The sequence below is a fragment of the Amblyomma americanum genome, chromosome 1 (genome assembly GCF_052857255.1).
Source record: "Amblyomma americanum isolate KBUSLIRL-KWMA chromosome 1, ASM5285725v1, whole genome shotgun sequence".
NCBI classification, from domain to species: domain Eukaryota; kingdom Metazoa; phylum Arthropoda; class Arachnida; order Ixodida; family Ixodidae; genus Amblyomma; species Amblyomma americanum.
Genome location: NC_135497.1, coordinates 394,152,249 through 394,168,994, shown reverse-complemented (window position 1 = coordinate 394,168,994; position 16,746 = coordinate 394,152,249). Strand labels below are relative to the sequence as shown.

General features: G+C 49.9%; 1 protein-coding gene across 4 annotated transcripts in view; it reads left to right on the top strand.

The window, feature by feature from the left end:
- The window catches only part of LOC144115728 (uncharacterized), a 71,280-nt gene that overhangs the window by 32,230 nt on the left and 22,304 nt on the right, over nt 1-16,746 (top strand). For 3 of the 4 annotated variants that reach the window (XM_077650216.1, XM_077650214.1, XM_077650213.1), the window contains exons 5-8: nt 776-868; nt 1,519-1,706; nt 3,839-4,015; nt 6,560-6,737. In XM_077650216.1, coding sequence (XP_077506342.1) covers nt 6,659-6,737 — 79 coding nt within the window. In that variant the 5' untranslated portion in view covers nt 776-868; nt 1,519-1,706; nt 3,839-4,015; nt 6,560-6,658. The remainder of the gene's footprint in view (nt 1-775; nt 869-1,518; nt 1,707-3,838; nt 4,016-6,559; nt 6,738-16,746) is intronic. The other variant, XM_077650217.1, reaches the window with a different exon arrangement.

Here is a 16,746-nt window from a genome sequence, read left to right as displayed (position 1 = left end):
GCCACTGAAATCTTTCTCGTTAAAACAGCAGAAAAACGATGCAGCAGAAATTCCTGTGCTTGACGAGACCATATCTTCGTAACTACAGTTCTACACTACTACACATAATTTCTCCAGTATCAACAAGATCAACGCGAAGCGCAGGATGTAGGATGAAGCACTGTAAAAGGACGGTGAGATAGCTTCTTGATTATGGCTACAAAATACTAGTACAATGTAAACGAGCATGTGATTGCAAATGTGGCAGCCACGGAGTGAGAGAAAGCTTGGAAAACTCCTTTATCAGACATTTGATACCTGCAGTGGCATTTAGCAAGTGTCCTCAAAGTCAGATCATTCCCTTCTTTCAAGCTCTCAGGAAGGTGAAGGTCACTGCAAGCTTGTTTCACAGGCGTGTTAAAAAAAACTTAGCTTTTTCACAATGAGGCAGTAAAGAAATGTCAGGATAATAACACTATCAGTGCAACGAACGAGCATAATTGCACATTTCAGTGTAGAGCAATCTCTAATTTTTCTAAACACTTCTAAAATTTCGTACTCCTCTCCATATTGGTCATTTCCAAGCCCGCAGTCAAAATTCGAAATGAATCAAGGCAATCTTGTCATCCAAGAAATTTTCATTTCCTAAGCGCTTGAAAAGAAAAATCAGCGACACAGTTAGTATTCCTGCTCTCGGGAGGTCATATGGCCAGCTGTTGGGTGTTTCTGTAGTGTTCGTCACTGAAATAGCGATCACTGTGCGCGCTCAGAGATGAACAAGAAGGAATCTTTTCAGCTACGTCGTTCGCAGGAGTCAACCTTGACATCTCCTTCACGGGCGATATTCTGGGGCGAGCCCTTTCAACTGGGAGCAGCTCTGTTGCTACGGGTAAGTGAGCAATGTGTAATTTGTTCAATTTTCTCACTTCTCGATCGGCACTCCTCTAGAGCTCCATAAACTCATGAACGTGTAGTGCAGTAGGGTCATGCGGGGACCCAGAGACATGCGTGCCCGAAATCCCTCGGTAAAATAGTTATTTCTCTTTCTCTGTGCCTATTTCTTCGTCTCTCCTTTAGACCAATGTAGTCATAACAAAAACAATGATTTGTTCTTGTTGCTTCAGTGCCAAACAAATGATAGTAAAGACAAAGATAAGCTGCAGAATTTTACGCATATAAGTTCTAGAACAAAATAGAACTGAAAAAAAATGAACCCGAAGGAGAGGCCAGCCGTAACTTTGTAACAATTCGGCACATTTTTTCTTCCTTGGTTATTCAGACATGCCTTTGATACGGCATCTGGCCTTGCCTGCTGTTTATCAGCGTTTGCTGGCGCCAGCTTAGACTGCAGCTAATAATGGAGTCAAAAGAATCAACCTCAATAAAAAGGGATATGACGCACATAGGAAAGCCTTTAATGGCTCCGTTGTAATTGGGGTAGATTAAACAAATCTCCCTCTATCATCACCACCACTATCGCCACCGCACCTCCTGGCGTTCGAACTGCGTGAAAACCGGCGTACACACTCTTGCTTTCAGGCTGCGTCTCTTGTGCGCTCCGCTACCAGGAGTTGCCCAGCCGGCTTGACTCCAGGGGCCACACACAGCCTGGGTGTGGGACAACCGTGACTGCCAGGCTCAGCAGGAAGATGCCCGATGGCACGAGTTGAGGGAGTCAGAGGGCCACCTCCAAACCCGCCATCTCGACGCCGGCGTCTTTTCATCAGGTTCGTAGAAATACCCCTGCCACTTGTTCGTTCAGTACACTAGGATAAGAAATGCTTTTTTCTGCTCTTTAGAGCATACGTGCTATGTTTAATCCCTGCAGCATATTCAGTGACATATTCACATTCCAGTCGTTTGTTCGTTCCTGTCGTGTCGTTAGTTCGGTCCTGTCGTGTACAGTTCTTGCAGTTTCCGGAAAAAAAAAACCTGTTGCTGCAGGTTGCCCGCATGAGATAATCGGAAGCTCAGAGCCGTGCCCCTGTCCCAGTATCATTAGAGCATCGAAATGTGCGCTTCGTTCAGTTGCAGTACCTGGGTCCTACAAGGTTTGCTCACGCACTGGGAGAGCAACCCATCAGAAACCACGAAAGCTACGAACCAATTCTGTGTGGATGCGCAGAACTGACACGCATGCTCAAGGGTGTGGATTTGACTGGCTCGTGCCGCTGAGCACTGGCACCTTGTCTGAGCTCCCATGGCCACTTGGTTTGAACGTCTGCAGGACGTCTCAAACATCCTTAGAACGTCCAAAGACGTTTCAGTGCCCATTAGGAGTTTATGCTCGATATGTTTGTGGCAGCTCATCATCCGCCCTAAAATTGTCTTGGGCCCACCGACCGAAGCTCAGTGGCACTACTGTCAGTCCAATCCACGTGTTCGTGCATTCGGGTTAAGTCAGCGGGCGGCGGTACATTTATAGGACATTCTCCTTTGATCTTGTGAGATATCCCTCTCCCCACTCTACATCTACATATCGCGTCATGGCGTTCACGGGAAAGCTTCAACATTTTTTGCTCGATAGTTTACTGCGATTTCCACCATCTCTAGTGGCTAAGTACGAGCAGTAAGCGTCCTGAACCTGGTCAAGGTGTTTTTGTCGTCTCATGAACAGGGTCCAATAGACTTCTGTTTTGATCGATGAAGTGTTTGCACGTGCCATATTTGGACTCGTGACATTTTCATAATTAGTTTTTGTTCTTATGTACCGAGTGAACGCCTCTTTGATTTAAATGCCGGAAGCTTCACGCGCCTCTCGAGCATTATTTTAGGGTGAACATGCGAGCGCGCTCTTGTGTGCCAGTGCAGCCGCTGCGGGCACATGACGAAGAAAACCGGCGCAGGTGTTGAGAGGCATATATTGAACACTTGTAGTCATCTGCGTGCTCTATTCAGTTGATGAGGCCAGTGCACCCTCGAGCGCACAGCTGAGGATGCGAAGCACCTCCTCGTGGTTCCTCTGCGCATGTGCCACTTTGATAATTAGTACTGGTCACCGGCTAAACTCACTAAAGATGGAAAGACATTTTGAGAGCACTGCAGCTCCCTTGGTCACTATGAAGCAATCGGTGCACGGATCCATTCTTTTGTAGCACCCAGCAGCGTTTTTAATGATTTAGCATAGATAGGTTGTAGAGTTTCGTCTTTCCTGTTTAGTGTGTTAGGCAATGTCTATATGATAAGAGACTCATGATTGTGCCGTGCTGATGTGTTCTTTTGTGTTGTCATAATCTTCACTTGATACCAGTTTATCTTGTGGCCTGTTTCTTGCACATGCTTGGCGATAGCGTTTGTTGTTACATTTTTGGTTCCGGACGTCGTTCTAGTGCTTTCTCTAGCATCTCCTGAACTCCTTTGATGGTTCACCAATATATATTGACGAGCAACCGGCGCAGTCTATTTCGTACACAATGCCTTTAAATCAATCTTTCACGAGGGAGCTTGTCCTTTACTTTCACCAGTTCTTTTCTCACCTTGCCAGCGGGGACGTGCGCGATGTTGACGACATGCTAGCGGAAAATCTATGCAAGCGCTTCGCTAATTCCCGCTACGTATGGGACAGGAGGACGTTTTTTTGTTGGTTTTTCGGTGCTCTCTCTTCAGAGGCAGGCTGTTTTGCTGGCATTCTTCTTTCGGTGTTCCTGATGAAGGAAAGAGGGTACCATTTCATTGCAGGTCGGACTCTTATCATTTCGCTCTTTAGATTGGAGTCCTGACTGCAGACCTGTCTGCCACGGTTTATCAGGGAGACAATCACAGGCCGTTTGTGAGTGACTTGGTGAACAGAACCGAAATGTATCTTCTAGAGTGCCCAGTGTGCCTTATAAGCATTCTATGCTGTATTTTGTTTCCACAGATAGCCTCTGGCAGCAACCATATGGTGATACTGACGACGGAGGGCAACTTGCTGACCAGGGGCTGTGCAGAGCTGGGACAGCTGGGATGGGTGGCTCCCATGTTTGCATCTTGTGGCGGACGCAGGTCATCTGCCTACCTCCTTGAGCCTGGCACAGTGAGGGTTCAATGCCCGGAGGTGAGTGGATACCGTGGTGTCCAGGAATGGGAGGCAGCCATTGCTTTCTTCCTCAGCAGTGAACTTCATTGAGGGTTCAGTGGTGTTCAGGTGGTCCAGAAAAAGGGCCATGTGCTTGCGCTTTAGGACACTGAAGCAGTCGTCGAAATATTTTTGGGCTCGGCTGGAAAGTGGTTAGGGCTTTGTTTTCAATGACTTCCATCGTGATGTTCGCCGCTGGGACAAAGATTGCTGCTCCCATTGCTGTGCCGAAAGGCTGTTGATAAAGGTTGCCATTATTTGTAAAATAGCTTTTGTTGCCATTATATGTAAAATAGGTTTTAGCGAGACAGAACCGCAATAACTCGCACAGTTGCTGCGTCGAAAGGGGTCCGATCTTGCCATTAGTCCTCATCTTCGAGACGCTCCCTGCAAGCATCAGCAGCCTGATTGACCGGTACACTGGTAGACAGTGAGCAGACATCGAAAGAAACAACCATGTCGTTATCTTGAGGGACAATGGCTTGTAGCTTGTTAATAAAATCGGAGGAGTGCTTGACATTCGTTTCTGTATTTCCAACCAGTGGAGCCAATACACCGTGAAAGTACTGCGACAGTGAATGCAGCGGAGACCTCCTGAAGTGTACAATTGGGCATAGAGGGGTGCCTTCTTTATGAACCTTTGGAAGCCCGTATGTGGCGGGTGCCGAGCAGTTCGTAGATAGTAGCTGATGGTAGAGGCATCTCATGGATGGTGGAAGGCGCTTGGAAGATTTTTTCAAGCATTTTCTGTAGAGACGCCTGCACCTTTTGACTTGGGGTGTTTTGGTGGTCTACGATAGGTATTCTCGTGCTGCAGCAAGGGTTCCAATTTTTCCTGGTAGGAAGAGTGGGCAAGGATTACCGTGACTGCCTTTATCCGCAGGTAGGATTACAATTTCATCGTTGGCCTATAGGCTGTGCATTGCCTTGCATTCGTCATGAGACAGGGGCTAGTCATTTGACGGCTTCTTCATATGAGATGCATTCGTTCTAACTTTGTGTTGAACGTCTAGGTCGAGAAATCGCACCACTCCTCCAACGGCAGAAGCAGCCTTTCGTGGGTTGGGAACATTCCCTTGGTTGAAGTTCAAACCTCGGCTGAGTAACTTGGCCTCAGCAGGTTTCAGACTGTAGGATTACAAGTTCTTTGTTTTGAAGATCATAGCTGACGTGGTGCCTGTTTCTTTTACAGCAAGTAATGCTTGCAAATTCTGTTCTTGTGATTTCGAGTGCTTTTCCTCTGTTCTGCCCATTTTCTGGTTGGAAAGTAATTGAACGCTGGAAAGAATGTGCGGAGCGATGAACTCCAGCTGACGTTTTGCGAAGAACAAGTCCGTTTCCAGCGTTTCTTTGTTAGCTTGCATTCTTCTATCCGTGCTTGAAGGAGTTGACGTTTGGCCTTTGCGATGACCTGGAGACCGAAGCGGGTTTTGATGGGTTTCTTCAGGCGCAATGATTTCGGGATAACTTGAAAAAACTTGCAATTTAGGTTGAAATGCAAATGCGTGCAGAATGCAGCGAGTCTCGCGGAGATCCTTACAAATCTATGAATTCCGGTGTTGGCCAGTTGTTCAAACTGGTGGCACAGATTGATGTAGTGGAGGGTTTGACGGCATAGCGTCTTGTGAGGAATCATGGCGATCAGGAGAACTGGTCACTGGCCAGTCAGTAAAGATGCAAAGACGTTTCGGGAGCACTGCTGCTCCGTTGTTCACTGTGAAGCAATCGTCTTGCGGATCCGTTCTTTCGTAGCACCCAGCGGTGTTTTTTTATGATTTAGCATAGATAGGCTGTAGAGTTGAGTCGTTCTTGTTTAGTGTGTTCGACAATGTCTGTATGATAGGAGACTCAAGATTCTGCCATGCTGATGTGTTCCTTTCTGTTCTCAATATTTTTTACTTGATCCCTGTAAATCTCGTGGCCGGTTTCTTGCACATGCTTGGCGATGGCGTTTGTTGTTATATTTTTGTTTTCGGATGTCCTTCTGGTGCTTTCTCAAGCATCTGCTGAAGTCCTTTGTTTCACCAATATATATTGATGGGCAACCGGCGCAGTCCATTTTGTACACAACGCCTGAAAATCTTTCACGAGGGAGCTTGTCCTTCACTTTCCCCAGTCTTGTTTGCACCTTGCCAGCGGGGGACGTGTGCGATGTTGACGACATGCTTGCAGAAAATACATGCAAGCACTTCACTAATTCCCGCTACATATGGGCCAGGGGCTCGTTTTTCTTCTGGTGTTTCGGTGCTGTCGCTTTCTTCGGAGGCAGGCTGTTTTGGTGGCAATCTTCTTTCGGTGTTCCTGATGAAGGAAAGAGGCTAGCCGTGTCTTTGCTGGTCGGTCTCTATTCTTTTTATTTCGCTCTTTAGATTAGCGTCTTGGTTGCAGACGTGTCTTGCACGGTTGATCAGGGAGACAACCACAGACCGTTTGTGAGTGACTGGGTGAACAGACCCAAATGTATCTTCCAGAGTGCCCACTGTATACACTATAAGCGGTCTGTGCTGTATTGTGTTTCCGCAGATAGCCTCAGGCAACGACATTGTGGTGATGCTGACGGCGGACGGAAACTTGGTGACCATGGGATATGCAGAGCAGGGATAGCTGGGACGGGTGGCTCCCATGTTCGCATCGCGTGGCGAACGCAGCTCATCCACCTGCCTGCTTGAGCCTGGCACAGTGAGGCTGCAATGCCCCAGAGGTGAGTGGATCCTTGGTGTCTAGGAATGGGAGGCAGCCGTCGGTTTCTTCCTCAAAAGTGAACTTGATTGATGGTTCAGTGTTGTTCAGGTGGTCCAGAAAAAGGGCCGTGTGCTTGCGCTCTAGGACACAGACAGAAGCAGTCGTCCACGTACCTTAGAAATATTATTGGCCTTGGCTGGAAAGTGGTCAGGGCTTTGTTTTCAGTGACTTCCATCGTGATGTTTGCCGCTGGGACAGAGATTGCTGCTCCCATTGCTATGCCGAAAGGCTGTTGGTAAAGGTTGCCATTATATGTAAATTAGGTTTTAGTAAGATAGAAGCGCAATAACTTGCATAGCTCTGCTGCGCCGAAAGGGGTTCGTTCTTGCCATGAGTCCTCATCTTCGAGGCATTGCCTGCAAGCTTCAACAGCCAAATTGACCGGTACGCTGGTAAAGAGTGAGCAGACATCTAAAGAAACAAGCATGTCGTCTTCAGGGACAATGCCTTTTACCTTGTTGATAAAGTTGGACGACTTCTTGACGTTTGTTTCTGTATTTCCAGCCAGTGGAGCCAAAACATCGTGTAGGTACTGCAACAGTGAATGCACCGGAGACCTCCTGAAGTCTACAATTGGGCGTAGAGGGGCGCCTTCTTTATGAACCTATAGAAGCTCGTGTATGGCAGGTGCCGAGCCGTTCATACATAGTAGGTGATAGTAGAGGCGTTTCATGGATGGTGGAATGTTCTTGAAGACTTTTGCAAGCATTTTCTGAAGAGACGTCTGCACATTTGACGTGGGGTCTTTTGGTAGTCTGCGATAGGTATTCTCATCCTGCAGCAAGGCTTCCATTTATACCCGGTACGAAGAGTGGTCAAGGATTACCTTGACATTGCCTTTATCCGCAGATAGGATTACAATTTGATCTTTTACCTATAGGCTACGAATTGCCGTGCTTTCTTCTTGAGGCAGGGAGTAGTCAGGGGACGCCTTCATACGAGACGCCTTCGCCCTAACTTCGTGTTGAACGCCTAGGTACAGTAATCGCACCACTCCTTCGACGGCACAAGCAGCCTTTCATGGGTTGGGAACTTTCCCTTGGTCGAAGTTCAAACCTCGGCTGAGTAAGTTGGCCTCAGCAGGTTTCAGACTAGGATAACAAGTTCTTTGTTTCGAAGATCATTGTTGACGTGGTGCCTGTTTTTTTTTTCAACAAGTAATGCGTGCATCCTCTGTTCTTGTGATTTCGAGTTTTTTCTCTCGTGCGCATTTCCTGGTTGGAAACTAATTGAACGCTGGCAAGAATGTCCGAAGCAATGAACTCCAGCTCACGTTTTGCGAAGAACAATTCTGTTTCCAGGTGTTTCTTTGTTAGCTTGCATTCTTCTATCCGTGTTTGAAGCAGTTGACGTTCCGCCTTTGCGATGACTTGGAGACCGAAGCAGGTTCTGATGGGTTTCTTCAGATGCAATGATTTCGGGATAACTTGAGAAAACTTGCAATTTAGGTTAAGTGCAAATGCGTGCAGAATGCAGCGTGGCTCACGGAGTTCCTTGCAAAACTACGAATTCCGGTGTTGGCCAGTTGTCCAAACTGATGGCACAGATTGATGTAGTCGAGGGTTTGACGGCATACCATCTGGTGAGGAATCATGGCGATGAGAACTGGTCACTGGCCAAAGTCAGTAAAGATGCAAATGCGTGTCGGGAGCACTACAGCTCTCTTGTGCACTATAAAGCAATCGTCTCATGGATCCGTTCTTTTGTAGCACCCAGCAGCGTTTTAAATGATTTAGCATAGATAGGATGTAGAGTTCCGGCGTTCCTGTTTAGTGTGTTAGATGATGTCTGTATGATAAGAGACTCAAGATTCTGCCGTTCTGATGTGTTCCTTTCTGTTGTCAATATCTTTACTTGATCCCAGTTAATCTCGTGGCTTGTTTCTTGCACATGCTCGGCGATGGCGTTTGTAGTTACATTTTTGGTTTTGGACGTCGTTCTGGTGCTTTCTCAGGCATCTCCTCAAGTCCTTTGTTTCAGCAATATATATTGGTGAGCAACCGGCGCAGTCCATTTCGTACACAATGCCTCGAAATCTTTCACGAAGGAGCTAGTCCTTCACGTTCACCAGTTCTGTTCGCACCTTGCCAGCGGGGACGTATGCCATAAAACCTCGACTACATGTGCCACTGTGCTTCAATGTACGGCTTTGCTGGCAGTCTGCGGACTGTTGCCACGCGCTCGTGTGTTCAAATCAAGAATGGACGGTGCTGTACGTGCACTTACAAAACGACAGTAGTGGTTCAGGTCCTCCTTGTATTGGTCTTCGGTCATCTGTGCGGCACATCGCGAATCATAAAAGCACTTTATGTGATGCATTTTAACCTTGCGGACTGCTCAGGAGACGTTTGCAGAGGTCGCTCCTGAGCCGAAAGAGCCCGGCGCCGTACCTGCTGCCGTGCAGAGACCCACGTCCATTCCCTCCTCTTGAAGATTTCGTGACATTTCGTGACGCCCCCTTCAAGTCGTGAACCCAGCCCTGAGCGCTTCACACCCGAGGACGAACCAGCAGCTCAGCGAGCCAGCCGACGTCTCCAGGGAGAGGAGCCTGAGTTCGGGAAACTGCCGGACCGCACCAGACAGCGAAAAGACGCTGCTACCAGCACTGCAAGCTCGCCAAAGATGTCGACACCGATCATACTGCAGCAGCCGCGGGTGCCGCCAACTTTCAATGGATCCCTAGGCGAAGACCCTGAAGAATGGTTGGACCAATTTGAGCGCGTGGCGTCATTCAACAAGTGGGATGATGCGGCAAAGATTGGACACGTTTTTTTCTCATTGGATGGCTCCGCACGCACGTGGTATGAAAACTACGAGTCGTCCCTTACGACGTGGGAGCTATTCAAGAGAGAACTATTGAAGATATTCACCAGTGTCGTGAGGAAAGAAAGAGCCGAACGACTCCTCGAGTCCAGGATCCAGCTTCCGAATGAGCCCGTCCGCAGTTACGTCGAGGAGATGAAGCGCCTATTTCGCCGCGCCGATCCCGGGATGACCGAGGAAAAGAAAGTTCAGTTTTTAATGCGTGGCGTAAAAGAACAACTCTTTGCAAGCCTCGTCCGCCAGCCGCCAAAAACAGTCGAAGAGTTTATGCAAGAAGCCTGCACGATTGAGAAGACCCTCGACGTTCGAGCTCGGCAGTACAATCGCCCTTCCTCTGCCTGTGCAATCCGTTCGGACACGCCGGCCACCACCAGCGACAGCTTGCAGGAAGTTATCCGCGAAATCGTCCGAGAGGAGCTACGCCGATTACTGCCATCTTCCCCACAGCCACAAGCAGCGACTCTGATGGATGTGGTACGGGAAGAAGTGCTACAGGCACTTGGCACCCCGACGGCCACAGAACCCCAGGCCATGACCTACGCCGCTGCAGTAAGTACTGCTCAGCCCCAGCGACAACCCCCACGTCCTCCCCGAGATGAGCCAATCGTTCCACAACGCCGCCTCCCAGCCCCCGCCCGCCCAGCCTATGACCGACGCTCAAGCCCCAGGAAATGCGACGCCTGGAGGACTTCCGACAACCGGCCGTTGTGCTTCCATTGCGGTGAGGCCGGCCATATTCTTCGTCACTGCCCGTACCGACGTATCGGTCTTCGAGGATTTGCCGTTAACGCCCCACGACCACGCTTCGGACAACGTCCGCACGAAATCGACGAGTACCTGCGTCGAGAAGAGTACACGCCGAACCGCTTTTCGCGCTCACCATCGCCGTCAACCTCGCGCTTTGCGTCGCCACGCCGCAGCTACGCAGCCGAGGTACGAGGAAGGTCGCCCAGCCCCCGTAGGGGAAACTAAAGGCAGCAACCTCTGGAGGTGAGGTTGCTCACGAGCTAAACGCCGAAGATCCTCCACCGACCACGCCCCATGAAGACGCTGCACCCGCGACGCCGCATGAAGAACCGACACTCGCTGCACCGACGCCGCACACAATGAGAACCTCGACCACGACGCAAGCTACCTTGAAATTGACGCCGCCACCCAGAGGAGCTTCGACCACACGCCCAACCCGTGACTCGCATACGCGACGAAGCCGTGACCCGACGCCGAGAGCGACATGCAATGCAAGAGCCAGGACCTCCGACCTAGAAGTGACTATCGACGGCCGGAAAGTTACCGCTCTAGTCGACACAGGAGCCGATTACTCGGTGATGAATGGAACATTCGCTGCGCAGCCCAGAAAAGTCACAACGGCTTGGGACGGCCCACAAATTCGCACCGCTGGGGGCCACCTCATTACGCCATCAGGACGATGCACAGCGCGAGTGACTGTCAAAGGACATACCTATCCTGCGACCTTTGTTGTGCTACCGCAATGCTCCCGCGAAGTGATCTTGGGTATGGATTTCCTTAATGAGCATCAGGCGATCATCGACCTGCGATCCAAGCTGATCACGCTTTCGACAGACGAAGCCATCGCTTCGATGAAAACTCGGGAAAATCATGTTGCCCTAAGTGTCCTGGAGGAAGAAGTGAGCGTCCCACCCCGTTCAAGCGTTATCGTGACCATAGGCGCCACGAAAGCCATAAACACTGAAGCCATCATCGAGGGGAACATGCAGTTGCTACTAGACCGAGGAATCAGCATCGCAAGAGGCATCGCACATTTCCGCAATGGCCAGGCCGAAGTACTGCTGACTAACTTCAGCGAAGAATACCGGCATATTAACAGAGGAACGACGATTGCTTTCTACGACGAAATATCTGGCGTATGAGATTCCTTCGCCCTCTCCGACCCCTCCGCAGAAGATCCGCCTGACCAAGAGAACTCGCCCACTTTCGACATCAACCCAGCCCTGCACCGGAACAGACAAGACCAGATCCGCAATCTGCTTCAAAACTACAGAGAGTGCTTTTCGACATCGCCGAAGGTGCGACAGACGCCAATTGCCAAGCATCGCATTATAACGGATCAACACGTCCGACCTCTCCGTCAAAGCCCCTACCGTGTGTCTCCGTGAGAACGACAAGCCATCCGGGACCAAGTCGAAGAAATGCTTCGCGACGAAGTCATCCAGCCTTCAAACAGCCCATGGGCGGCACCGGTTGTTCTAGTGAGAAAGAAAGACGGCGCACTTCGATTCTGCAGGGATTACCGCCGCTTGAACAACATAACAAAGAAGGACGTCTACCCCCTCCCCCGCATCGACGACACACTGGACCGCCTCTGCAACGCCAAATATTTCTCATCGATGGACCTCAAGAGCGGCTACTGGCAAATTGAGGTCGACGAAAGAGATCGCGAGAAGACAGCATTCATAACTCCGGATGGGTTGTTTGAGTTCAAGGTGATGCCATTTGGTCTCTGTTCCGCACCAGCGATGTTTCAGCGGGTAATGGATACAGTGCTGGCAGGCCTGAAGTGGAAAATTTGTCTGGTATATTTAGATGACGTCGTCGTCTTCGCCTCGAACTTTGAAGAGCACCTCAAAAGACTTCGAACAGTACTAGACGCAATCAAGTCGTCTGGCCTAACCTTGAAAGCAGAGAAATGCCACTTTGCCTACGAAGAGCTGCTGTTTCTAGGCCACATCGTTAGCAAGGAAGGAGTACGCCCAGACCCGCAGAAAACAGCTGCTATTGAACAGTTTCAACCGCCGGCCGATAAGAAAGCAGTGCGCAGATTTCTCGGACTATGCGCATATTACCGACGATTTGTGAAAAACTTTTCGCGCATCGCCGAGCCCCTGACCCAACTGACGAAGGCAGACGTGCCGTTTAAATGGGAAGCGCCGCAAGCAGAAGCCTTCAAGGAACTTCAGCGTCGTTTACAGTCCCCACCGATCCTTGCGCATTTTGATGAAAACGCCGATACTGAAGTTCATACCGACGCAAGCAGCGTGGGACTAGGCGCCGTTCTCGTTCAAAAAAGTGACGGGCTGGAGAAGGTCATCGCATACGCTAGCCGTTCTCTTTCCAAGGCCGAGGCTAACTATTCGACCACTGAGAAGGAGTGCCTTGCCATCATCTGGGCTACGTCGAAATTCCGCCCCTACCTCTACGGACGGCCGTTCAAGGTGGTCAGCGACCACCACGCACTCTGCTGCTTGCCAATTTGAAGGATCCCTCTGGCCGACTCGCTCGATGGAGTCTGCGTCTCCAGGAGTTTGACGTCACCGTCGTTTACAAGTCCGGACGCAAGCACACTGACGCCGATTGCCGCTCACGAGCCCCTGTAGATGCACCGCCGCTGGACGACGATGAGGACGCCTTCCTGGGACCCATCAGCGCCAGCTCTTTTGCTCAGCAGCAACGCTCGGACCCCAACCTAGAAGGCCTCATCGAGTACCTGGAAGGCAAGGTTTCTTCACCCCCCGCTTCATTCAAGCGAGGACTGTCTTCTTTCTGTGTGCAGAATGAGGTCCTTGTGAAGAAGAACTTTACAGCGAACAAAACAGCCTACCTCCTTGTTGTACCTACTTGTCTCTGCGAAGAAGTTCTACAGGCTTCACACGACGAGCCGACAGCTGGACATCTCGGGTTTACTCGCACCCTCCGCCGCATTCAAGACAAGTATTACTGGCCCTGACTGTCTGCAGATGTCGCACACTATGTGAAAACATGCCGAGATTGTCAGCGACGCAAGACTCCTCCCACACGACCAGCAGGATTTCTGAACCCCATTGAACCTCCCTCAAGACCCTTTCAGCAGATTGGCATGGACTTGCTTGGCCCTTTTCCAACGTCAACATCTGGAAATAAGTGGATCATCATAGCGACCGACTACCTGACCCGCTACGCCAAGGCGAAAGCACTACCGAACGGAACAGCAGCAGAAGTGGCCAAATTTTTCGTGGAGTGCATTCTTCTTCGACACGGCGCCCCCGATGTGCTCATCACGGACAGAGGAACAGCATTTACAGCGGAACTCACGCAAGCCATCCTGCGCTACAGCCAAACCAGCCACCGGAGGACAACTGCATACCATCCGCAGACCAACGGACTGACCGAGCGCCTGAACAAAACCATCGCCGATATGCTCGCTATGTATGTTGATGCCGAACATAAAACCTGGGATGTCATCCTGCCTTACGTCGTCTTCGCCTACAACACCGCAGTGCAGGAGACCACCCGGATGACGCCTTTTAGGCTCGTCCATGGCAGGGAGGCCACGACCACGCTAGACGCCATGCTGCCCAACGTTACAGAAGAAGAGAACGTCGACGTTGCCGCCTACCTTCAACGCGCAGAAGAAGCTCGAAGGCTTGCCCGATTACGGATCAAAGATCAGCAGCGGTCCGACGCCAGACGCTACAACCTACGAAGACGCAACGCGGAATACAAGCCAGGAGACCAAGTCTGGGTGTGGACGCCCATTCGCCGCCGTGGATTGAGTGAAAAGCTTTTGCGCCGCTATTTCGGCCCGTACAAGGTTCTTCGTCGGCTGGGTGAACTGGATTATGAAGTCATCCCTGACGCAATGACTGCATCCCAGCGACGCCGCGTACGACCAGAAGTTGTCCATGTAGTCCGTCTGAAGCCGTATTATGCGCGCTAAAGGCCGCTGAATTTCCATGCTCTATTTTCGCAAGATCTGTCTTTTTCCCTTACTAGTCGCATTATTTGTTTTAATGCATCGGGTCGATGCTTCTTTGAGAGGGGAGTAATGCCGCCAATATTTGCAGTGTTTGTTCGTTTTTCAAATCTGCCGCGACACCACCTTATCGCTTTGTTTGCGACGCAAGATGCGACTAGATTTATCTCGATTGATCGCAGCCAGGCAAAGCTGATTCTACGTTGTTCCGGAATGTTCTAGTAACTTTGCGCCCTTTATCTCGAATGTTCGCTATCAGCTTTAAATTGAGCACGGCCGACAGAGGCGGGCATTCTGTTCGACGACCGCCGAGCACGCTTGTCGCTTCGCCGCCGCCGTGTGATTCAGTCCATTTTGGGTGCAAGTCAGCCCAATAAACAGTTCTTTTAGAAGACCCTTTCGTCCGTCTTCATCGCTGCTTCGACTGCCGTCACCACTACCATAGCCTCCTTTATACTTTCTGTGCCTGTCAACGCGCCGCGCGAACCATACAGCGGCGCCGTCGGGTAAAGTTGCGCGGCGCTGCCGCTCCCGCTGCTGAGGGCGCCACTGACGTAGGTGTCGAGGCGCACTGGTGCGAATGCCGGCGCGAGGATGGGAGCGCTGTTATTCGCTCGCGGGATAACTGCTACTAAGCATGAATCGTACAAACTCGTTATATTTACTCGTAAAGCAGACATCCTCTAAGCATAACAAGTGATCACGTTAGTTGTTAGCCAGTAACACCAACGCTATGACATGTTATGTGAGGCAGTTTCAAGATACGTGGGCATGGCTCGAAAAACTACATGACTGCTCCGCTAGCGTAAGTGGTTATAGTACAGTTACAATGCTAGTCTACGCTGCGCTAAAACAAAACTTAAGAAGAAAGGCACCAACATTTATTTACACATTTCACAACAGCCGCTGTGCTACAAGAGTAGCTACTTTTACAGCTTCATTACTTTTCGTGAGAGTGGCTTCTGCCGAAACAGCGGCTTATACAAATCATTCTTGTCTGTTATCGAACAGGCGTAGTTCACCAGCAGCGGTCTGATGAATCTAGTTGCCACAAGTAGAGAAAAATGTTCACGGTGACTGCTGTCACTGAAAGGGCACTTCAGCAGCCTTGATTTACAGATGGCTGGAACAGCTGCATCTGTCAGGTTCTTCAGTGGATTTTTAAGTCGTGGGTTTTCTTTTAAGCTTGTCTCCACAAACAGCCGCAGCGTGTCTAAGACATAGAGTAATTCGTCAGATGGGTAAAGCAGCCCACCACGGTCCTGCTCTCGCGTGAACTGCTCGAGTGGGTTACCAGTAGGTGGCTTGGTTGTGAGTAAACAGCACTGCTCACATTCCATATGTTCACTTATCACACGAGCAATGTAGCCACCTACATAAAACGTGGCCGACAGCTGCAATGTAGGTAGAGAAGCAGGGACATGCTGCACGTCTAAGCGTCCCAAGATTTCCAAAGCAGCCTTTGGAAGCTCATCGATCCTCCCAAGTGCACATAGCCCTGCAGTCCTAAGTCCAGTGCTGTGGTGACTCTCATGATATAGCACGTTGCTGTGTTCAGATGTCGCGGCAATTCCCGTCTTCAAGACTTTTTCTAGTCCTGAGAGTACTGACCGCACGTCAAGTTGGTCGTTGCATCCCAGTGACCGCCTCAGGGTTCCAAACAGCGCTTCAATCGGGTCACTGCTGAATTTCCGCGTTAGTACAAAACAGAACTTCTCCTCAGCTAACAGATAGCGAATGCAGCAAGCAGTCGAGTATGTTGTGAGCAGAAGGGCCTCGTACGTTTCGGCTGTGAAAAAGGCACGAGGATAAGTTGCATCTTTCTTCAGTTAGTCGATATATAGCGGAAATGTAACTTCCAGCCATTCCAGCCTAGAATCATTTTTGTCGTCAAAGTGCCTGACGTCAGGGAAATTTTGCTCGATATGTTGGTACTTGTTGCTGGTGTCGTGCAGTAGGAACCACCGATGGATGTTCTTCATAAAGAGTATTGTGGGTCCCGCATAGGCAAATGATGAATGGCAGCTTTGTCCTGCGTGCTCTTTCAAAAACTCCAGAGCAGATGTAACGCCTGGAGAAAAAACTTCGACAGCTCGTTTGACGTTCATTTTTTCAATATTGTTCGGAAAAACATGTTTTCTGGTTAGGCTCCTCACAGGTTTTACAATCCAATCTTTCTGCATCTCGTAGAGTTTCTTCAAGTGAGATGACGAAACCTCGCCTTTCTTTCCAAGGTCGCGTGCAAGGAACTGAGAGCGGATGTTTTTCAAGACGTGGCAATAATCAAAGCTTAAAAAAAGCAGCCGATCAGGATTACACGGATGCTGTATCCTGTACGTGAGGAATTCGCCGCAGAGGTCCTTCATGGCACTCACGTTTACTTTATGGTTGTCGCTCACAAGGCGCACCACCTTGAAGCCTGCCTCTTCAACCTTAG